Source organism: Lagenorhynchus albirostris, chromosome 10 (assembly GCF_949774975.1).
Source record: "Lagenorhynchus albirostris chromosome 10, mLagAlb1.1, whole genome shotgun sequence".
Classification (NCBI taxonomy): Eukaryota; Metazoa; Chordata; class Mammalia; order Artiodactyla; family Delphinidae; genus Lagenorhynchus; species Lagenorhynchus albirostris.
The window spans coordinates 63,556,102-63,578,719 of record NC_083104.1 but is presented as its reverse complement, the minus strand read 5'-3'; the positions used below and the strand labels follow the sequence as shown (position 1 = coordinate 63,578,719).

Below are 22,618 nucleotides of genomic sequence, written 5' to 3'. Positions count from 1 at the left end.
GAGGAGTTTCCGGAAACTGTGCAAGAGTCTGAGTTGGGAGCCAAGACTTCCGGTGCGGTTTTTCTTGACGTGTTCGTAAAGTTCTTGGGTGTGAGAGCAACGAGGGTTCCGGATTGAGATCGTGCTTAAGACTTCCGATTCCCATTTGCACTTGGGTGAAGCGGTTAGAGCTGAAAGGGAAAGGCTGGAGGCAAACAATTTAACTCAAATATCTGGGAGCGATTTCGCGCAGTGCAAGACACTCCAGGACTTGTAGTTCCACTCCGGGGAACAGACTCGCTTGACAGCTGCCGGAAGTGAGGCTGCGCGGAATGGCCGCCGCTGCGACCATGGCTGCAGCCGCCCGGGAGCTGGTGTTGCGGGCCGGAGCCTCTGATATGGAGGAGGAGGAGGGCCCGCTGGTGAGAACGCAGGGCTGTTTCTCCTCCAGAGTCTCGTCCGATCTCCTCACGTCAGAAAGGCCTGGGCTGGGTTTAGGCACAAGGTTGGGAGCTCGGCTGCTACCGGTGATGCTACCGGTTTGGCTCTCCATACACCTTCCTGGAATCGGACCTGAAACTGAGCGGGGACCAGAATGGCCGAGACTCAGGTTCTGGGGCCACAATTTCAGTTAATCTCCAGATGTTCGGGCAGAATAGAGAAGCAGTGTAGAGTAACGGCTAGGAACATGGCCTCTGGAGTTAGATTGCTTGGGTTCTAATTCCATTTCTGCCACTTACACTGTGTGTCTTTGGGCAAGTTAACTAGTCCCTCTGTGCCATCACTTTCCACACCTATGAGGTGAAGAAAATAAGACCTACTGTATAGATTGTCGGTTAGGATTAGGCAAATGAATACAAATAAGATGGCCTCTGGCATGTAGGTAAACACTATAGGTTAGTTGGCATTTCTAGAAAGGCTGGGGCTCCCGAGTGGGATGATGATAGAACACCTAAGATAGCAGGAGTCTAGAGATCTTAAATTCAACTGCAGGTTCTGCTCTGTCCTCTTCATCTCCTAATTTTCCTCATTTGGTCACCTCCGCCCTTTCTGGGTTGCCTGTCTGCTGGTCATATTCCCTACCCATCAGCCCCAGTCAGTAAGACTGAAACAATATGAGGCTTTTGGAATTTTTGGACTCAGTATTTACCTATGGCTCCCCAGTGAAAGTCCTTCTCCCCCACTTGAAGGGTTGGTGATTATCCCATTGTATTTTGTTCTCCCCCTTGCTTTCCCATTAACCTGTCCCTCTCCAGGAGGGTGGTCCGGGTCTTCAGGAGCCATTGCAGCTTGGAGAGTTGGACATCACCTCTGATGAATTCATCCTGGATGAAGTGGATGGTAAGTGATGGCACGGGGGTGGGGGGATGCAGTTCCTATAACCTGAGAGGCATGGGGGCTGGAAGTACTAGGGCAGGGGTTAGTGGATGTTCAATGTGGGGATGGAGCTGTGGAGGAGCTGGATGGACCCTTATGATGAACTTCTATTTGCAGTTCACATTCAGGCGAATCTGGAGGATGAGTTAGTAAAGGAAGCTCTTAAAACGGTGAGGTTTTCCACTATACTAATCTGTCCCTCCACTTACCCTCCCCTCAGAGAAAAGAAGAAGAAAACAATCTTTTGCTCTTCTAATACCACCTTGGTGTCTTACTCTCTAGTCCTTCATTGACTCTGTTCCAGCATCGCTTCACTGACTCCCTCCTGACCTGTCACGTTTCTGTCCTCCCAGGGTGTGGATCTCCGTCACTATTCAAAGCAGGTTGAGCTGGAGCTACAGCAGATTGAGCAGAAGTCCATTCGGGATTGTATCCTCCAGCAGAGAAAAAGGGTGGTGTTATTAAAATGGGCAGTTTGGGGGGCATGGTGCTGACAGCCCAGCTGGGGCTGCCATCTTCTCTCTGAGGTTTATGTCACCTCAGGGAGAAATTGGAGGGGTCCTGCGGGTCTGAGGATCTCCATCTCCACAATGAGGCCCCTTGACTTTTTGTGAGTCAGATATCCAAGAGAGTGAAAACATAGCATCTCTGCACAACCAGATCACAGCCTGTGATGCTGTCCTTGAGGTTAGTAACCCTCATAATCCTGAGCCCAGATCATGGTCTCTGGGACCTTTCTTTACGTCATCAGCCTCAGGCGGGGACAGTTAGAGTCACTTTCAGGGTGACCTCAGCAGCCGTTTTTGTTGTTGCCGCTATGACTGATGTTATTTGCCAGTGATCTTTCAGGTACCTCTTCCCTTATCATCCACTACCCTCGGACTGATAGATACTGGAGATTTTACCAAGAAACTTGGGTGGCCCCCTCGTCCCCTACCAACCCTATGGCCATTCAGTAACACTTCCACCTTCCCCCAGCGCATGGAGCAGATGCTGGGAGCTTTTCAGAGTGATCTCAGCTCCATCAGCTCTGAGATCCGGACACTGCAGGAACAGTCAGGAGCCATGAACATTCGGCTTCGAAACCGCCAGGCTGTCCGGGGGAAACTCGGGGAGCTTGTCGATGGTCTGGTGGTGCCCTCTGCTCTGGTCACGTGAGTCATCAGTTTGAAGGGGCATAATGTCTGTACCAAGTAGATGGGCTGGAGCGACCTACCCTACTTACCACATGGGTCTCCATCACGTCACTTCCAGAAACTGATGAGTGGGTTGACAGCGCTTCCTAACCTTGATGCAGGCTTTAGGCATCAAAGATTAGGAATCATCCAGGGTTGGGCGTAGAGAAGGGGGTCCAAGGCTTATGTGGGTGGTGGAGGTGTGTGTGTCTAGGAACAGAAAACTTTGTATGTGTGTCCTGACTCTATGATGCAGTGTAAGAAGGGAGAGGAGACAGAGGCTGGATGCCAGGGGTATGGTTTAGAGTCTAGGGGTGTCTGGGTCTCCCTCCTCCTCCATCCCACCCCTCCTTGCTCCCCAGGGCAATTCTGGAGGCACCAGTCACAGAGCCCCGGTTCCTGGAGCAGCTGCAGGAGCTGGATGCCAAGGCAGCTGCAGTCCGAGAGCAGGAGGCTAGGGGCACAGCGGCCTGTGCAGACGTCCGAGGCGTGCTCGACAGGCTCCGGATCAAGGTGGGGAGGGGGGTGGATACCCTAGAGACTACTCAAACCAGCCTCCCTGAGAAGTCCACCCTGAATTGCCCTGGCAAAGCTCATTGTAGCCTGTGCCCAAGAACTTCATCTTGCCTTTACCTAGCAGAGCACATCTCTGGGTTCCCCTGAAAGTCTTAAGAAATATCAAAGAGGTATTCTCTACTCTTCCTCCTTCCATATCCAACATTTGTTCCTTCCCTCAGTAATTCCCAAACAGTGAGGTTGCAGCTTCATGCCCTGTGTTTGGTCCCCCATGTCTAGGCAGTGACGAAGATCCGAGAGTTCATCCTTCAGAAGATCTATTCCTTCAGAAAACCAATGACCAACTATCAGATCCCCCAGACGGCCCTGCTGAAGTACAGGTTGTCGCCCAAACGAAGGGCTGGGGGTGGCCTCGGAGCCCTTGAGCAGCCCAGCATGATGCTGGGCGTCTTGGGCCGTCAGGGAGACTGACTTGTCCCTGGCATCTCCAGGTTTTTCTATCAGTTCCTGCTGGGCAACGAACGGGCCACCGCAAAGGAGATCAGGGACGAGTACGTGGAGACACTGAGCAAGATCTACCTGTCCTACTACCGCTCTTACCTGGGGCGGCTCATGAAGGTGCAGGTGAGGCCACGGAGGGAGAGGCAGTCCTGGGCCCCTGGGCTGCGGGGAGGGGCAGCTACGGGGCAATGGGGGACAGGATAAAAAGACATTTTTTTGTTGCACTTTGGGAAGCGATGGTTCCCAGTTCTCTCTGCTCTTTTCTCTAGTATGAGGAGGTCGCTGAGAAGGATGATCTAATGGGTGTAGAAGATACAGCCAAGAAAGATATCCTGGAGCTGAGGGGCCCTCATGCTGGGTCTGGAGAGTGAGGGGGCTTCGGGCTCCAGCCTCCAAGGCACTGCTGCTTACCTTTTTCTGTGGGACCAAAACCTTTGAGAATGTGATCAAGGCTGTGGCCTCCCTCCCCAGAAAAATGCACAAATCATCTTGACACAGAGTTTTGCATATGATGTTAGGGGGTGTAGAGGCTCCTTAGGGCTCATTCACCGATGTGAGGTGAAGTGGGGCTCCAAAACTGGGAAAGAGGGACCCTGGGGCTGTGTCTGGCTGCTGGGGGCCCCTGGAGGTCCTGAGTCTTTGACCTTCCATCACAGTTGTGATGTGACTGTTTTCCTTGACTCTGACTCGCCACGATTCTTCTCAAAGCCATCCCTCCGCAGCAGGAACACCATCTTCACCCTGGGGACCCGGGGCTCTGTCATCTCCCCCACTGAACTGGAAGCCCCCATCCTTGTGCCCCACACCGCCCAGCGGGGAGAACAGAGGGTAGGAGGAGGAGCAAGCCTTAGCCGACGGGGTGGGGGTGGGGGCGGGAGAACTCCGAGTACAGACCTCAGGGCAAAGCTTCCCCCATTGCAGGCCCGTGGGAGTCCCCTTCTCCAGTCACCCCAGTGTTCTGTGATAAGAGGGTTGGGACCATTGACTTAGGGTGTACAGAGGGGAGAGGTGGGTGATATGTCATGAGGCAGGTGTGAAGGAGGATATGGGAGCAGCAACAGCAGGTGGAGGCGGCGTCTTCTCGTGCCCCCCCTCCCCCTACCTCTTCAGTACCCGTTCAGGATGCTCTTTCGCAGCCTGGACTAGGGTTAGATGGGGAGGGTCTCCTGAGCTCCCATTACCCAGGTTTGCTGATTTCCCAGCTGTGTCCATGGACTGCTGGTACTGGGGTCCATCCCGTCTGTCTCTTTTCTTACCCCTTCCATCCTAGTATCCTTTCGAGGCCCTCTTCCGCAGCCAGCACTACGCCCTCCTCGACAACTCCTGCCGTGAATACCTTTTCATCTGTGAATTCTTCGTTGTGTCTGGCTTGGCTGCACACGACCTCTTCCACGCAGTCATGGGCCGCACGCTCAGCATGACCCTGGTAGGCTCCCTCGCTCCCAGGCTCTTAAAACTCTGTCCCCAGTTCTTGTCAGCACCACAGTGAGGTCACAGCCCTAGGGTTACTGAAACCAGGATCCCTTCATTCTAAAATGCATGAGCCACGTCCTCGCTGTGTGATTCCCCTGAAACCATCAAAGCTTGGGGTCCCAGAGGCTCCTGGGGACACACAGGTGACAGCACCTGAAAACTCAGGGGCCCCTAAACCTTGGTGCTCAGCCCTGAATTCTGCTATGATGGGCTTGTGATCTTAGATCTGGGGAGCAAGGCTGCAGGACCACCCGAGTGGCCAGTGGGCAGGGAAGGAGGGAGCATTTCCCATTTAGATCCCCTCCCCAGTGCCACGTCCCTAGGGGAGCACAAGCATCTGTCCATGGCCACTGGGAAAAGCAAAGTAACAGATGCTCTCTTCCAATCCCCTGCCTGTTCCTAAATCACAGAAACACCTGGAGTCTTACCTCACTGACTGCTACGATGCCATTGCTGTTTTTCTCTGTATCCATATTGTCCTCCGATTCCGCAACATTGCAGCCAAGAGGGATGTTCCTGCCCTGGACAGGTCGCTGAGTTCTGGTCCTTGATGTCCCACTGGCCTTGAAATCTTTGGTCTTGCACCAGCCTGCTCTGACCCGTGGGCTCCTCCTGACCTGAACCATTGACCCTGTTCCCATTTGTCTGTCTAGAGGCAGTACTGCTGCTTCCAGACTTACCTTTCACACCCACTCCAGCCTCCACCAGCTATCACCTGTCGATCAGGGTTCCCGCACACACACCCTCCCCCTGGCCCCCACCCCTGACGTTCCTTGCCAGATCTCTGATTCTGATCAAGCCCACAGGTACTGGGAACAAGTGCTTACCTTGCTGTGGCCACGGTTTGAACTGATCCTGGAGATGAACGTCCAGAGTGTCCGCAGCACTGACCCTCAGCGCCTCGGGGGGCTGGACACTCGGCCTCACTATGTGAGGGCGGGCAGGGGTAATGGGCTGTTCAAAGGCAGGGCTCGAAGCCTCGCTGCAGGGGTCACCCAGGTTCACGGTTGTGTCCATGGGCCTGGCTGGACAGCTAGCCACGCTGCGTGAGGGGCAGTCTGGGAGTGTGGTCAGACTCAGGGTGGGTTGGGCACTGTGGGGGGAGGGATTGGAGGAGGGAGTCACCCAGAGACCGGTTGGCCAGCTTCAAGGGAGTTGGGGGTTTCATGGGTTGGGCCAGGGGGTTGGCTTGATTTTTCTTCCTACCTTCTTTCTCCCAGATCACACGCCGCTATGCAGAGTTCTCCTCGGCTCTTGTCAGCATCAATCAGACGATTCCCAATGAACGGACGATGCAGCTGCTAGGCCAGCTACAGGTGAGGGGCGGCTGGGAGAGGTTTCCGAGCCACAGCGCTGCTGCAGGGGGCTGGAGTGTGAGGTGGGGGCCCTTGCCTGCTCCTGTCACCTCCTCCTCTCATTTTTTCAGGTGGAGGTGGAGAATTTTGTCCTCCGAGTGGCAGCCGAGTTCTCCTCAAGGAAGGAGCAGCTTGTGTTTCTGATCAACAACTACGACATGATGCTGGGGGTGCTGATGGTACCTGAAGCCCTTTCTCCTTGTCTCCCTCCCTGGAGAATTTGGGTTCCCCCCACTGCTCTGTTACCTCCACGAGGGCAAAGATTATGCTGGCTTTGTTTGGTGTTTTATTCTTGCAGACTGGCACAGCGTCTGGCTATGTACAGTAAATGTGGGGAGAAGGGGATATTCTGACGTGAAGGGCAGCTTCTCCCCAAACTTGAGATTTCCCTCTGTCTTCCCTTAGGAGCGGGCTGCGGATGACAGCAAAGAGGTTGAAAGTTTCCAACAGCTGCTCAATGCTCGGACACAGGTAGGGGTATGGAGAAGAGGAAAGAAATAGTCCCATGTGCTGTTTAGTTGAGAGAGACAGAGAGAGACAGAGAGAGACAGAGAGACAGAAGGGGCCGTTAGCTACGCGGGCCTCTCACTGTTGTGGCCCCTCCCGTTGCGGAGCACAGGCTCTGGACGGGCAGGCTCAGCAGCCATGGCTCACAGGCCTAGCCGCTCCACAGCATGTGGGATCTTCCCAGACTGGGGCACGAACCCGTGTCCCCTGCATCGGCAGGCGGACTCTCGACCACTGCGCCACCAAGGAAACCCTTCTTTTGTATTTTTTTAATGATATAGACATCCATGAACCTACCACACACCTTGGCAATAAACCCCACCCCATCACCCTGCGTTTCACATAGAGGCACCTCTTGACCTAAACGTTGTCTTTATCATGCCCTGGCTTTTAAAAATACAGCCATAGGGACTTCCCTGGTGGTCCAGTGGTTAGCACTCTGTGCTTCCACTGCAGGGGGCACGGGTTTGATCCCTGGTTGGGGAACTAAGATTCCGCATACCGCATGGTGTGGCCAAAAAAAAAAAAGTAAAACAAAAATAGAGCTATAGGTATGCAAAAACTAACTATTTGGTTTTGGGTTTGAGTGCCATAAAAGCGAGAATCACAGGATTATTTCATACATGATTTTTCTAGTATTGTCCTGTTATGACGTATGGCTATAGCTCATTCTTTTTTTTTTTTTTTGCGGTACGCGGGCCTCTCACTGTTGTGGCCTGTCCCGTTGTGGAGCACAGGCTCCGGACGCGCAGGCTCAGCAGCCGTGGCTCACGGGGCCCAGCCGATCCGCGGCATGTGGGATCTTCCTGGACTGGGGCACGAACCCGTGTCCCCTGCATCGGCAGGCGGACTCTCAACCACTGCGCCACCCGGGAAGCCCATGTAGCTCATTCTTTTTCACTGCAATATAATGTTACATTGTGTGAATATAACAGAGGACATTTGGATTATTTTCAGTTTCTTGCTCCTGTGAGCATTGTTTTATGAACAATTATGTCTTTTAGCACACAAGATATATCAAAAGTTTTATCAAGAATCTCTCTTGGGGCTTCCCTGGTGGTGCAGTAGTTGAGAGTCCGCCTGCCGATGCAGGGGACACGTGTTTGTGCCCCGGTCCGGGAAGATCCCACATGCCGCGGAGCGGCTGGGCCCGTGAGTCATGGCTGCTGAGCCTGCGCGTCCGGAGGCTGTGCTCCGCAACGGGAGAGGCCACAACAGTGAGAGCCCCACATATCGCAAAAAAAAAAAAGAATATCTCTTGGAGGTAGGAGTAGGCTTGCTGCATCTAGAGAAGGCTAGTATTCAACTTTATGAGACAATGCCAAATTGTTTTCCTAAGTGATGGGACCAGTTTATTCCTTACCTGAAATGTATAAGAATTTTCAATGAGTCATATTTTCTCCAACATACGATAGATCAGACTATCTTTGCCTTTCTGGTAGGTGTCTCACTGGGAGCTTGATTTGCATTTTCTTGATTACTAATGAGATTGAGCATCATTTCAAATGTTAAATAACCATACAAATTTTTCTTTTCTGTAAAATGTCTGTCAGCATTTGACCTTTTAAAACTTGGGCTGTTTGTGTTTTTCTTACTGATTTATAAGAGTTCTTAATACATTTACCTACTAATCTTTTGTTGATTGTGTAGGTTGCAGATACCTTTCAGGAGGTGTTTTATCTTTTAACTTTTTTTTTTGATTTAATTTTATTTAAAGAAATTTTTTTGCCCGCTCTGCGAGCCTTGTGGGATCTTAGTTCCCTGACCAGGGATCAAACCCAGGCCCTCTGCAGTGAAAGTGCAGAGTCCTAACCTCTGGACTGCCAGGGAATTCCCCTTTTTACTTTTTCTATGTTGTCTTATGATGAACAGAAATTTCTAATTGTAACTTGATGAATTTAATAATCCTTATTTTTGTGTCTTGTTTAAGGAATCCCTAATTACCCCAAAGCCAGAAAATATTATACTGCATTTTCTTCTTAATATTGTAGAATTTTGCTTTTTACTTTTAAGCCCTAAATTTACCTAGAATTGATTTTTGTGTATGATGTGAGGTAGGAAACTAATTATTTTCTATTTGGAAAAATGATTGGCCTAGAACCATTTATAGGAAGTCCCTTTCTTTCCCCATTTGATCTGTAGTCCTGTCTGTGTCACACAGCAAAACTCCACAAACATGTGCCTCTTGCCTCTAGTCTATTCCATTGATCAATTTGTCTACCTGCAAAACAGTTTTAATTATCATGCTTTTAAGACAAATTCTCCTACCTTCTTTTTTGTTTGTTTTGTTTTGTTTTTGGTGGCACCATGCAGCTTGTGGGATCTTAGTTCCACAACCAGGGACTGGACCCATGCCCCTGCAATGGAAGTGCGGAGTCCTAACCACTGGACTGCCAGGGACTTCCCTCTCCTACCTTCTTTTTCATCATTATCTTGAGTATTATTGGCCTTCTGATTTTTCATGTAAATTTTATGATCAGCTTATAAGTTTTCAGAAAAGCTCATTAATGATTTTGAATGTAGTTGCATTGATCAGTTTAGAAGAATTGATACTTTTTGATATTGAAACCTCCCATCCAGGAAGATGGCCCCTCTCTACATTTTTAAATGTATTCTTTATTGTCTTTTGATAACCTTTTATAGTCTTCAGCACAAAGATATTGCAAACCTTTTGTTAGAATTGTTCCTAGGTAGGTGTAATATGTAGCTTTAGTCCTACTAGGAATACATAAATCCTTCCCAATTCTTTACCTTTAATTTCTTATGTCTTTGATCTTTTACTCTTCTGGCCAGGACCTCTATGACAGTTTAATAGTTGAATAATATCCTGTTCCTGAGTTTAAAAGAAATGCTTTTATCATTTTCTCATTAAGAGTAATGTAGATGTAGGTTTTTTTGTAGATGCCCTTTATCAGGTTAAGAAAATTCCTTTTAATCACTCTTGCGCTAAGAGTTTTTATCATAGTTTTTCCTACTAGAAGTAAATCTACATTTATTTAGGGATAATTACTAAGAATAATACTAGGAATTACTAGAAATAATAACTACATTTATTTTTCTCTCTGTTTGGACTTTATTCTTTTAGGATTTGTCCTTTAAATAAACTGTTGTTCCTTAAATATTGTGTTTTAAAAAAGAAATTTACTTGTTTGAAGTGGTGTGTAGAAATGCTGTTGATTTTTGTACATGGATTATATAGCCAGCCACCTTCCTAAATTCTTTCTTTTTTTTTAAGTATCATTTTAACTTTATTTTTATTTTTTTAACTTATTTAGGCTGTGCTGGGTCTACATCGCTGCGTGGAGGCTTTCACGGTCTTTCTCTGGTTGCGGCGATCAGGGGCTACTCTTCATTGCGGCGCGCGGGCTTCTCACTGCGTTGGCTTCTCTTGTTGTGGAGCACGGTCTCTAGTTGCGTGGGCTTCAGTAGTTGTGGCACTCGGGCTCCATAGTTGTGGCTCATGCATGGGCTTAGTTACTCTGCGGCATGTGGGATCTTACTGGACGAGGGATCAAACCCGTGTTCCCTACGTTGGCAGGCGGATTCTTAACCACTTCGCCAGCAGGGAAGTCCCCTAAATTATTTCTAATAATATTTTTGGAGGTGTGTGTGTGTGTTTCTTTGTAGGCGTTCATCATCTCTGAATTGTAACAGTTTTATTTCTTCTTTTCTGATCCCTATGTATTTAATTTCTCTATGTCTTTATTCTCTTACTGCATTGGCTAGTACCTCCAGTACAAAGCTGAATGGTTGAATAGAAGTGGTGATAGTGAGAATGCTTATCTCTTCCTAATTTTAAAAGGAGTGCTTTCATCATTTCCGCATTAAGAGTACTGTTGTTGTAGGTTTTTTATAGATATCCTTTATCAGGTGAAGAAAATTCCTTTCGATCCCTAGTATGCCAAAAGTTATTAATTTTTAAAAAATCATGAATGGGTATTGAATTTTTAATCAAGAATGTGTGCTTTTTCTGCATACATTGAGGTAATCATATATTTAAGTTTTTAAAAATCTATTATGTCATGGGTGGGATAAATTAGGACTTTGGGATTAAGATACACACAACTATATATAAAATAAACAGCAAGGATCTACTGTATAGCACAGGGAACTATATTCAATATCTTGTAATAACCTATAATGGACAAGAATCTGAAAAAGAATGTATATATCTATCTGTATATATATCTATATCTGAATCACTTTGCTATACACCTGAAAGTATCACAATGTTGTAAATCAACTATACTTCAATTTAAAAAAAAATCTACTGTGTGGTATATTACATTTGTAGATTTTAGAATGTTAAACCATTCTGGATTTGGTCTAATTCATATGGAATTTTTGCTTCTCTGTGCAGAAGTGAGATTGGCCTGTGATGTTCTTTTCTTGTACTTGTGTGGTTTTGGTACCAAAGTCATACTGGATTTGTAGAAGAAGGTGGGAAGGAAGTATTTCTTCATTCTTTTTATTCTGAAAGAGTTTGAGATTGAAATGATCTCTTCCTTGGAAGTATCTTAGAACTTGCCAGCACACACATCCAGGAAGATTTAAAACTATGAAATTCCTGGGCTTCCCTGGTGGCACAATGGTTAAGAGTCTGCCTGCCAATGCAGGGGACATGGGTTCGAGCCCTGGTACGGGAAGATCCCACGTGCCGCGGAGCAACTAAGCCCCCGCGCCACAACTTCTGAAGCCCGCGTGTGCCCTAGAGCCTGTGCCCCGCAACAAGAGAAGCCACCGCAATTAGAAGCCCGCGCACCGCAACGAAGAGCAGCCCCCGCTCGCCGCAACTAGAGAAAGCCCGCGCACAGCAATGAAGACCCAACGCAGCCAAAAATAAATTAATTAATTAATTTTAAAAAAAATTGTGGCACTGCCATTTAAAAAAAAATACTATGAAATTCCCTCTAAGTACTCCTTTTATTGAGTTCTGTAGGTTTGAGTATGTAGCATTTTTATTATTCAGTTCTAAGAATTTTTATATTTCAGTCATTTCTTCTTCAATCCATGAGATTTTTTAGAGGAGTGTTTTAAAATTTACAAAAGTAGTTTTTTATCTTTTTGTTATTAATGTCTAACTTAATTGCATTGTGGATGGAGAATGTGGCCTTTTGTTACTGAATATTTGAAATTTGAAAATTTTTTGAAATTTGTTTATATTTGCTTTGGCCTAGGACACGACCAACTTTTGTAAATGTCCAATGTTTTTTTTAAATTTTTAAATTTTTAAAAATTTGTTTATTTGGCTGCACTGGTTCTTAGTTGCGGCATGTGGGATCTAGTTCCCTGACCAGGGGTCGAACCCAGGCCCCATACATTGGGAGCACAAAGTCTTAGCCACTGGACCACCAGGAAAGTCCCCCATGTATGTTTGAGAAGATTGTGTATTCTTTGATTGTCAGGTGTGGAAATCAAGCTCTTTAATTCTGATGTTCACATCACCTATATTTTTACTGATATTTTTTTGTCTACTTATCAGTAGTTGAGAGAGAGGTTTTGAAATTCATAAGTTTATCAGTTTTTCACTGCAGTTTTTTTTTAACATCTTTAATGGAGTATAATTGCTTTACAATGGTGTGTTAGTTTCTGCTTTATAACAAAGTGAATCAGCTATACATATACATATATCCCCATATCTCTTCCCTCTTGCATCTCCCTCCCTCCCATCCTCCCTAACCCACCCCTCTAGGTGGTCACAAACCACCGAGCTGATCTCCCTGTGCTATGCGGCTGCTTCCCACTAGCTATGGGTTTTACATTTGGTAGTGTATATATGTCCATGCCACTCTCTCACTTTGTCCCAGCTTACCCTTCCCCATCCCTGTGTCCTCAAGTCCATTCTCTTGTAGGTCTGTGTCTTTATTCCCGTCCTGCCCCTAGGTTCTTCGTGACCTTTTTTTTTTTTTTTTAAATTCCATATATATGTGTTAGCATACAGTATTTGTTTTTCTCTTTCTGACTCACTTCACTCTGTATAACAGACTCTAGGTCCATCCACCTCACTATAAATAACTCAATTTCGTTTCTTTTTATGGCTGAGTAATATTCCATTGTATATATGTGCCACAGCTTCTTTATCCATTCATCTGTCGATGGACACTTAGGTTGCTTCCATGTCCTGGCTATTGTAAACAAAGCTGCAGTGAACATTGTGGTACGATTCTTTTTGAATTATGGTTTGCTCAGGGTATATGCCCAGTAGTGGGATTGCTGGGTCATATGGTAGTTCAATTTTTAGTTTTTTAAGGAACCTCCATACTGTTCTCCATAGTGGTTGTATCAATTTACTTTCCCACCAACAGTGCAAGAGGGTTCCCTTTGCTCCACACCCTCTCCAGCGTTTACTGTTTGTAGATTTTTTGATGATGGCCATTCTGACTGGTGTGAGATGATATCTCATTGTTTTGATTTTGATTTTCATTACTCTAATGATTAATGATGTTGAGCATTCTTTCATGTGTTTGTTGGCAATCTGTGTATCTTCTTTGGAGAAATGTCTATTTAGGTCTCCTGCCCATTTTTGGATTGGGTTGTTTGTTTTTTTTGATATTGAGCTGCATGAGCTGCTTGTAAATTTTGGAGATTAATCCTTTGTCAGTTGCTTCATTTGCAAATATTTTCTCCCATTCTGAGGGTTGTCTTTTTGTCTTGTTTATGGTTTCCTTTGCTGTGCAAAAGCTTTTAAGTTTCATTAGGTCCCATTTGTTTATTTTTGTTTTTATTTCCATTTCTCCAGGAGGTGGGTCAAAAAGGATCTTGCTGTGATTTATGTCATAGAGTGTTCTGCCTATGTTTTCCTCTAAGAGTTTTATAGTGTCTGGCCTTACATTTAGGTCTTTAATCCATTTTGAGTTTATTTTTGTGTATGGTGTTAGGGAGTGTTCTAATTTCATTCTTTTACATGTAGCTGTCCAGTTTTCCCAACACCACTTATTGAAGCGGCTGTCGTTTCTCCACTGTATATCCTTGCCTCCTTTGTCATAGATTAGTTGACCATAGGTACATGGGTTTATCTCTGGCTTTCTATCCTGTTATTGATCTATATTTCTGTTTTTGTGCCGGTACCATATTGTCTTGATTACTGTAGCTTTGTAGTATAGTCTGAAGTCAGGCAGTCTGATTCCTCCAGCTCTGTTTTTTTCCCTCAAGACTGCTTTGGCTATTCGGGGTGTTTTGTGTCTCCAAACAAATTTTAAGATTTTTTGTTCTAGTTCTGTAAAAAATGCCATTGGTAATTTGATCTTGATTGCATTGAATATGAAACTGCTTTGGGTAGTATAGACATTTTCACAATATTGATTCTTCCAATCCAAGAACATGGTATATCTCTCCATCTGTTTGTATCGTCTTTAATTTCTTTCATCAGTGTCTTATAGTTTTCTGCATACAGGTCTTTTGTCTCCCTAGGTAGGTTTATTCCTAGGTATTTTATCCTTTTTGTTACAATGGTAAATGAGAGTGTTTCCTTAATTTCTCTTTCAGATTTTTCATCATTAGTGTATAGGAATGCAAAAAATTTCTGTGCATTAATTTTGCATCCTGCAACTTTACCAGATTCATTGATTAGCTCTAGTAGTTTTCTGGTGGCATCTTTAGGATTCTCTATGTATAGTATGATGTCATCTGCAAACAGTGACAGTTTTACTTCTTTTCCAGTTTGTATTCCTTTTATTTCTTTTTCTTCTCTGATTACCATGGCTAGGGCTTCCAAAACTATGTTGAATAATAGTGGTGAGAGTGGACATCCTTGTCTTGTTCCTGATCTTAGAGGAAATGCATTCAGTTTTTCACCATTGAGAATGATGTTTGCTGTGGGTTTGTCATATATGGCGTTTATTATGTTGAGGTAGGTTCCCTCTATGCCCACTTTCTAGAGAGTTTTTACCATAAATTGGTGTTGAATTTTGTCAAAAGCTTTTTCTGCATCTATTGAGATGATCGTGTGGTTTTTCTTCTTCAGTTTGTTAATATGGTGTATCACATTGATTGATTTGCATATATTGAAGAATCCTTGCATCCCTGGGACAAATCCCACTTGATCATGGTGTATGATCCTTTTCATGTGTTGTTGGATTCTATTTGCTAGCATTTTGTTGCGGGTTTTTGCATCTATATTCATGAGTGATATTGGCCTGTAATTTTCTTTTTTTGTAGTATCTTTGTCTGGTTTTGGTATTAGGGTGATGGTGGCCTTATAGAATGAATTTGGGAGTGTTCCTTCCTGTGCAATTTTTTGGAAGAGTTTGAGAAGGATGGGTGTTAGCTCTTCTCTAAATGTTTGATAGAATTCACCTGTGAAGCCACCTGGTCCTGGACTTTTGTTTGTTGGAAGATTTTTAATCACGGTTTCAATGTCATTACTTGTGATTGGTCTGTTCATATTTTCTATTTCTTCCTGGTTCGGTTGTGGAAGCTTATACTTTTCTAAGAATTTGTCCATTTCTTCCAGGTTGTCCATTTTACTGGCATAGAGTTGATTGTAGTAGTCTCTTAGGATGCTTTGTATTTCTGTGGTGTCTGTTGTAACTTCTCCTTTTTCATTTCTAATTTTATTGGTTTGATTCTTCTCCCTCATTTTCTTGATGAGTCTGGCTAATGGTTTATCAATTTTGTTTATCTTCTCAAAGAACCAGCTTTTAGTTTTATTGATCTTTGCTATTATTTTCTTTGTTTCTATTTCGTTTGTTTCTGCTCTGATCTTTATGATTTCTTTCCTTCTACTATCTTTGGGTTTTGTTTGTTCTTCTTTCTCTAGTTCCTTTAGGTGTAAGGTTAGATTGTTTATTTGAGATGTTTGTTGTTTCTTGAGGTAGGCTTGTATAGCTATAAACTTCCCTCTTAGAACTGCTTTTGCTGCATCCCATAGGTTTTGGATCATCGTGTTTTCATTGTCATTTGTCTCTAGGTATTTTTTGATTTCCTCTTTGATTTCTTCAATGATCTCTTGGTTATTTAGTAACGTATTGTTTAGCCTCCATGTGTTTGTGCTTTTTACGTTTATTCCCCCTGTAATTGATTTCTAATCTCATAGCGTTGTGGTCAGAAAAGATGCTTGATATGATTTCAGTTTTCTTAAATTTACTGAGGCTTGATTTGTGACCCAAGATATGATCTATCCTGGAGAATGTTCTGTGCGCACTTGAAAAGAAAGTGTAATCTGCTGTTTTTGGATGGAATGTCCTATAAATATCAATTAAATCTATCTGGTCTGTTGTGTCATTTAAAGCTTGTGTTTCCTTATTAATTTTCTGTTTGGATGATCTGTCCATTGGTGTAAGTGAGGTGTTAAAGTCCCCCACTATTGTTGTGTTACTGTCGATTTCCTTTTTTATAGCTGTTAGCAGTTAGTTGCCTTATGTATTGAGGTGCTCCTATGTTGGGTGCATATATATTTATAATTGTTATATCTTCTTCTTGGATTGATCCCTTGATCATTATGTAGTGTCCTTCCTTGTCTCTTGTAACAATCTTTAAAGTCTATTTTATCTGATATGAGTGTTGCTACTCCAGCTTTCTTTTGATTTCCATTGGCATGGAATATCTTTTTCCATCCCCTCACTCTCAGTCTGTGTGTGTCCCTAGGTCTGAAGTGGGTCTCTTGTAGACAGCGTATATATGGGTCTTGTTTTTGTATCCATTCAGCAAGCCTATATCTTTTGGTTGGAGCATTTAATCCATTCATGTTTAAGGTAATTATCGATATGTATGTTCCTATTACCATTTTCTTAATTGTTTTGGGTTTGTTTTCGTAGGTCCTTTTCTTTTTTTGTGTTTCCCACTTAGAGAAGTTTCTTTAGCATTTGTTTTAGAGCTGGTTCGGTGGTGCTGAATTCTCTTAGCTTTTGCTTGTCTGTAAAGCTTTTGATTTCTCCATCGAATCTGAATGAGATCCTTGCTGGGTAGAGTAATCTTGGTTGTAGGTTCTTCCCTTTCATCACTTTAAGTATGTCATGCCACTCCCTTCTGGCTTGTAGAGTTTCTGCTGAGAAATCAGCTGTTAACCTTATGGGGGTTCCATTATATGATATTTGTCATTTTTCCCTTGCTGCTTTCAATAATTTTTCTTTGTCTTTAATTTTTGCCTATTTGATTACTATGTGTGTCGGTGTGTTTCTCCTTGGGTTTATCCTGTATGGGACTCTCTGCACTTCCTGGACTTGGGTGGCTATTTCCATTCCCATGTTAGGGAAGTTTTCGACTATAATCTCTTCAAATATTTTCCCTGGTCCTTTCTGTCTCTCTTCTCCTTCTGGGACCCCTATAATGTGAATGTTGTTGCGTTTAATTTTGTCCCTGAGGTCTCTTAGGCTGTCTTCATTTCTTTTCATTCTTTTTTCTTTATTCTGTTCCACAGCAGTGAATTCCACCATTCTGTCTTCCAGGTCACTTATCCCTTCTTCTGCATCAGTTTTTCTGGTATTGATTCCTTCTAGTGTATTTTTCGTTTCAGTTATTGTATTGTTCATCTCTGTTTGTTCTTTTATTTTTCTATGTCTTTGTTAAACATTTCTTGCATCTTCTCGATCTTTGCCTCCATTCTTTTCCGAGGTCCTGGATCATCTTCACTATCATTATTCTGAATTCTTTTTCTGGAAGGTTGCCTATCTCCACTTCATTTAGTTGTTTTTCTGGGGTTTTATCTTGTTCCTTCATCTGATACATAGCCCTGTGCCTTTTCATCTTGTTTGTCTTTCTGTGAATGTGGTCTTTGTTCCACCTGCTGCAGGATTGTAGTTCTTTTTGCTTCTGCTCTATTTCTGTTTTGTAGACAGGTTCATTTGTACCATATTAGATTCCACAAAAGATTTTTAAGTGGAAGTAGTTTATTTTTAAATGGAATAAAAGTTTCATTTTCACCTTACCAGATCTTACTATTTGGGTTGGGTTTTTTGTTTTTGTGTTTTTTCTTTTCCTATTTTACTTCCTCCCTTCCATTGTTTTTTACTTGTTTGTTTGCTTTTTCATTTTAACTCTGTGTTTTGGGAAATTTCAAATGTACATGCTATATAGAGGATAGCATGGTGAACTCCCAGGGGCCATCACAGATCTTCAACCAATAACAACTCACAGACAGTTTTGTTTCATCTGTATCAACACTCACTGTTCATCCTTCTCCCACCTGTCCCCCCTACCCACAGTGATTTTGAATTTAAAAAGTTTTTTTTTTTTTTTTTGGTCTGCATTGGGTCTTTGTTGCTGCGCATGGGCTTTTTCTAATTGTGGTGAGCGGGGCTACTCTTTATTGTGGTGCGTGGGCTTCTCATTGTGATGGCTTCTCTTGTTGCTGAGCATGGGCTCTAGGCGCACGGGCTTCAGTAGTTGTGGCGCTCAGGCTCAGTAGTTGTGGCCCACGCGCTTAGTTGCTTCACGGCGTGTGGAATCTTCCCAGACCAGGGATCGAACCCATGTCCCCTGCATTGGCAGGCAGATTCTTAACCACTGTACTACCAGGGAAGTCCCTGAATTAAATCCCATACATCCCTATCACTTCATCTGTATCAGGATGTGTTTTAAAAACCACAATACTTTATCACACTTAAAAAAACTTATCACTTTCAGGGAGTTCCCTGGTGGTCTAGTAGTTGGGATTTGGTGCTTTCACTACAGTGGCCCAGGGTCAATCCCTGGTCGAGGAACTGAGATCAGCCGTGTGGTGCAGCCAAAAAAAGAAAAAAAACACTCTCAAAATAGCCAGTATTCAGGTATCCCCAGTTATCTCATAGACAGTGGTTCAAGTCAGGATCCATATGCGTCCGTACATGTCTCTCTTTTTTTCTTTTTTTTCACATGTCTCTTTTTAATCTATAGATTTCCCTTCCATCTTACCTCCCTGCCCCGCTCTGCAATTTATTTGTGGAAGAAATGGAGTCATTTGTCATGTAGAATGATGTACAGTCTGGATTTTGCTGACTGCATTCCGTGGCATGCCTAAACTGTTCCTTTTTTCCCATAAATGTGTAATTCGATGGAAAGATTTGATCAGGTTCCAATTAGATTTTTCTTACAAGGCTATTTGAGAGGTAGTGGTGTGTACGTCTATCAGGGGCACATAATGTCTTCTTGGCTCTCTTTTTGCCAGTAGCATCAATGATCACTGCCTAGACCATTAGATTTCTGTACTTATCAGTGTCTCAAAAATTTCCATCTCCTTATCTGTCTGTGCTGCATTCTGAGTCAGTTCTTTAATTATAAATTCCAATTTGCTCTATCATGCTTCCAGGTATTTCTAATCTGCGATTCAGCCAGTTGACTTTTTAAAAATTTTTAAATCATTTCTTTAAAATTCCATTTTGTTTCAAGTCTTTCCATTCCTAATCTTGTTAATTGGCCATGTTTGTGTCTGTACCTTTAACTTCTTTGAACAGTTTTTACAGAATGTACAGCTGCTCTGTATCTGACAGTTCTAACATTGGCAGTCTTTGGAGGTCTAAGTCCATTGCTTATTGTCTGTGCTGATTCTCGTGGTAGCTTGCTTTCTTCTGTGACTGGTGATCTTTGAGTTCTTTTCTTGGTCTTAAGCAGTCATAGGGGCCTAAATTGGGATCAAGGAGATTTCAGAGAAGATTTACCCCTCCTTTTGCAATAGCTGAAAGATGCCGTCCACCTGGGTCTACATTGGCACCTCTTTGAGGCTCTTGTGAGAGACCAGGCTCAGCATCCCCACTCAAGGCTAGCATCAGGCTCAGCTTCCCGATAGCAGAGTTGCCATGGCCACTTGCCTTCTGATAGCCCTGCCTCTCCCAGTTGTCCACTTCTCTCGTTCCAGCCCTCTGCTCCCAGCTCAATTTTTTTCAAATGTAATTTAAAAAAAATTTTTTTTTGAGGAGGGTAATCCTTGGAGATTTCCCCTACTTCTTGTGAGTCTGGCAGTGTCTTAAAGTATATGACCTTTGCAGAGTTTAGCTGTTCTGTTATGGGAGTTTTCTAAGGACCAAGTTGGGCATGATGCCAGAATTGGGGAAAATCTGCCAACACCAGTAAACTCAACTCTGTATGTGTGTATGTTTCTACAGGAATTCATTGAAGAATTGCTGTCTCCCCCCTTTGGGGGTCTGGTGGCATTTGTGAAGGAAGCTGAGGCTTTGATTGAGCGTGGACAAGCCGAACGACTTCGAGGGGAAGAAGGTCTGAGAATGGGGTGGTTGTGATGGGGTCAGTGGAAAGATGAATGGAAAAGAAAAATTCAAGGATACAGATTACATGGGGAGGGTGTCGAGCAGGAAAGAGTGGGTTGGGAGAACACTAGGAAAGAGGGCTTGCATGGTGAGGGTGGCTATGCCTTGGGGAAGACGTAGAGGGATCAAATATCACTTAGCCATGATCTCTTTCCTCCTACTCTCAGCCCGGGTTACTCAGCTAATCCGTGGCTTTGGTAGTTCCTGGAAATCCTCAGTGGAGTCTCTGAGTCAGGATGTAATGCGGAGTTTCACCAACTTCAAAAATGGAACCAGTATCATCCAGGTGACCTGCAGTTCCCAGTCCCCACTCCCACCCCACCCCATCACTGATTTTCCCCCCTCTTTTCTCTGGGCTCAGAATCATACAGATGACCCTTGATCTTCAACTACTAGCTGTGCCCAAAGTTCGGATGAGCCCTAACCTGACTCCTAATCATCATCCTTAGCCCACCCCAACTCTCATCCCTCTGTGACTTTCTCTGAGCAGGGAGCGCTGACCCAGCTGATCCAGCTCTATCATCGCTTCCACCGGGTGTTGTCTCAGCCGCAGCTCCGAGCCCTGCCTGCCCGGGCCGAGCTCATCAACATCCACCACCTCATGGTGGAGCTCAAGAAGCACAAGCCCAACTTCTGATGCGCCGGACCCTGGGAGCCGCCAGCCCTCTCCATGGACTTCTGTGCCCCATCCCATTCCTTTCTTCACCTGGGGGCCCCCTTCCAGTTCTTCCCTTGCCTCCCAGGTCCTTGACATGCCTCACCCTTCCTTCATTCCCAGGACCCTGCCTCATCAGGATAAGCTGAATCCCTTTGGCTTTCAGAATCTCCCATATCTTCATGTTTCCCAGGACCACTTCCTCCTGGGCTTCCAAAATGACCTTTATTATTTTTCCAGTTTTGTCATTCCTCTCTTTCCCTCCACTGCCCCACCCCCAGGGCTTTTTTCTTCTCCCAGTAAAACCTTCTGTTTCACTGAGCTCTTGTCACCATGTTATGAGGTGTGAAGCCTCGATTCTTCGAATTGGTGTGGCAAGGGGAGACTGCCTCATAATGGTTGATGTTTTTTTTTTCTTTTCCCTCAAAGTGAGTTCTTTTCTGTAGCTTTTTGACCTAAGATCTCAGCAACTTGAACACTAACCAGTCCCCTCCTGGCTTGAGAGTTACACCAAGGTCAGTCTGCAGAAAACAATAAATATTTAACATGACATAACACTCTTTTCCCATTTCTTTTCTCCTTCCTCCTGGGGCCTTCAAGTAGCCCCATCTCTGCTCCAGGGTCATCTTTGCTCTCTGACTACCTCCTGGGCCTACATCCCTTCTGGTGGGTGTCCAGAAAGTAGGGGCACACGGTTACCTCTCACCTCTAGCTACCTCAGGCCAAAAGAGTGGCTGTAGTGCTTTTAGGGTGGAGACTGTTTCATGAGTAACCAGCCTGGTGGAGGAAATGGCCCTGGTTAAGGTGGCAGATGCATCAACGGCTGTGCCACCTTGGGCACTGTCCAAGGTCTGCCTTGGCTCCCTGACACCAACAGCAGCTCTCTTTGCCTCCTGCCTCCTCAGGCTGACCCTGGGATTGCCTCCTCTCCTTCAGTGTCAGCCCCCTAGCTCCTCTGATGTGGTTGTCACAGCCACTTGCTAGAGGGCTGCGGTACCCACACCACTGGGGCATTAGTAGGCCAGGTTTGCAATGTGACCATCTCATCCATTTCTATGACTCGGCGCCTGCCTGCTGCCGCTGCCTGTACACCTCGTTTGAACTCAGACTCTAGACTGGGGAGACATGGGGGCGCCTTAAGTCCTAAGGGGGAAGGCCTGGGCAGTCAGGGGAAAATGGTAATTTGGCGACGCTTCCTCCGCCCCTATAGCCTAATCATTCCCTCCCAGGCCCCGCTTCGGCACTCTGGATGCAGGCCCAGCCCGCCCGCGGAGGCAGAGAGAATAAGAGTACAAAGGGGTCCCGCGTATGGCCTGAGCGCGGGTGGCTGAAAGCGAGGACCACGCAGAGCGAGGCAGAGCTGGACCGTTTTTTCTGCCGGCGGGCCCTGCCGATTGGCTGCCGCCGGGTGGGGGGGGTGGAGTGGGGGGGCGTGGCAGGGTCGCTGGAGCCGCTTTCTCCGGCTCCCGCCGTTTTGGGGTTCCGCCCCATCTCTGAGAGCAGCGCTCTGATTGGCTTTGGGACCCATATCTCTGAGCTTCAGTCTCAAGGACTGAAGAGCCGGGGAGGGTGCAGAGATGGTGGGGACTGAGGGCGGCTCCTGACTGCCTCAGACGCCTCCGGGGCAGAACCAGGACAGTGTCCTTAACTGACCTCACCCGGTGTCACCACCACTTTCCCCCTCCACTCGGCGTCCTTCCAGGTTTACCCTGCCTGACTCTTCGCCCCAGACATTCCCTGAGGCCTGCCCAGTGTTGGGCGGTTGTGTGCTGGGCTCTGGGGGACCGCGAGCTCACCGCTGGGCGCTTCCACCTTCCTGTCCCGTTACTACCCACCAACCCCACCACCACCAGGGGGATCCAGATATTCTCACATTTGACCTGATTCCTGCCCCAGCTCGAG

General features: G+C 45.4%; 1 protein-coding gene across 2 annotated transcripts; it reads left to right on the top strand.

Annotated features, from left to right (window-relative positions):
• The first annotated feature begins 34 nt into the window (after window positions 1-34).
• On the top strand, window positions 35-21,271 carry VPS52 (VPS52 subunit of GARP complex). 2 transcript variants are annotated; one of them, XM_060162562.1, is made up of 20 exons: window positions 35-401; window positions 1,236-1,320; window positions 1,474-1,526; window positions 1,710-1,785; window positions 1,976-2,043; window positions 2,335-2,510; window positions 2,894-3,044; window positions 3,327-3,427; window positions 3,539-3,671; window positions 3,818-3,875; window positions 4,243-4,376; window positions 4,819-4,974; window positions 5,432-5,550; window positions 5,828-5,951; window positions 6,242-6,337; window positions 6,448-6,555; window positions 6,782-6,847; window positions 19,900-20,011; window positions 20,229-20,347; window positions 20,552-21,271. In XM_060162562.1, exons 1-20 carry the CDS (start codon window positions 312-314, stop codon window positions 20,696-20,698), a joined length of 2,172 nt encoding a protein of 723 aa, XP_060018545.1. In that variant the 5' UTR covers window positions 35-311; the 3' UTR covers window positions 20,699-21,271. The 2 variants fall into 2 exon arrangements, with proteins under 2 accessions (XP_060018545.1, XP_060018546.1); XM_060162563.1 differs by lacking the exons at window positions 35-401; window positions 1,236-1,320 and having other exon boundaries at window positions 1,473-1,526; window positions 1,972-2,043.
• The last annotated feature ends 1,347 nt before the right edge of the window (window positions 21,272-22,618 follow it).

Bases quoted from the DNA above. Each gene is read 5' to 3' on its own strand.
- VPS52 (XM_060162562.1), top strand. From the start codon at position 312: ATGGCCGCCGCTGCGACCATGGCTGCAGCCGCCCGGGAGCTGGTGTTG. The intron at 6,556-6,781 runs GTACCTGAAGCC...GTCTTCCCTTAG, and splicing joins TGATGCTGGGGGTGCTGATG to GAGCGGGCTGCGGATGACAG. The intron at 20,348-20,551 runs GTGACCTGCAGT...TTCTCTGAGCAG, and splicing joins ATGGAACCAGTATCATCCAG to GGAGCGCTGACCCAGCTGAT.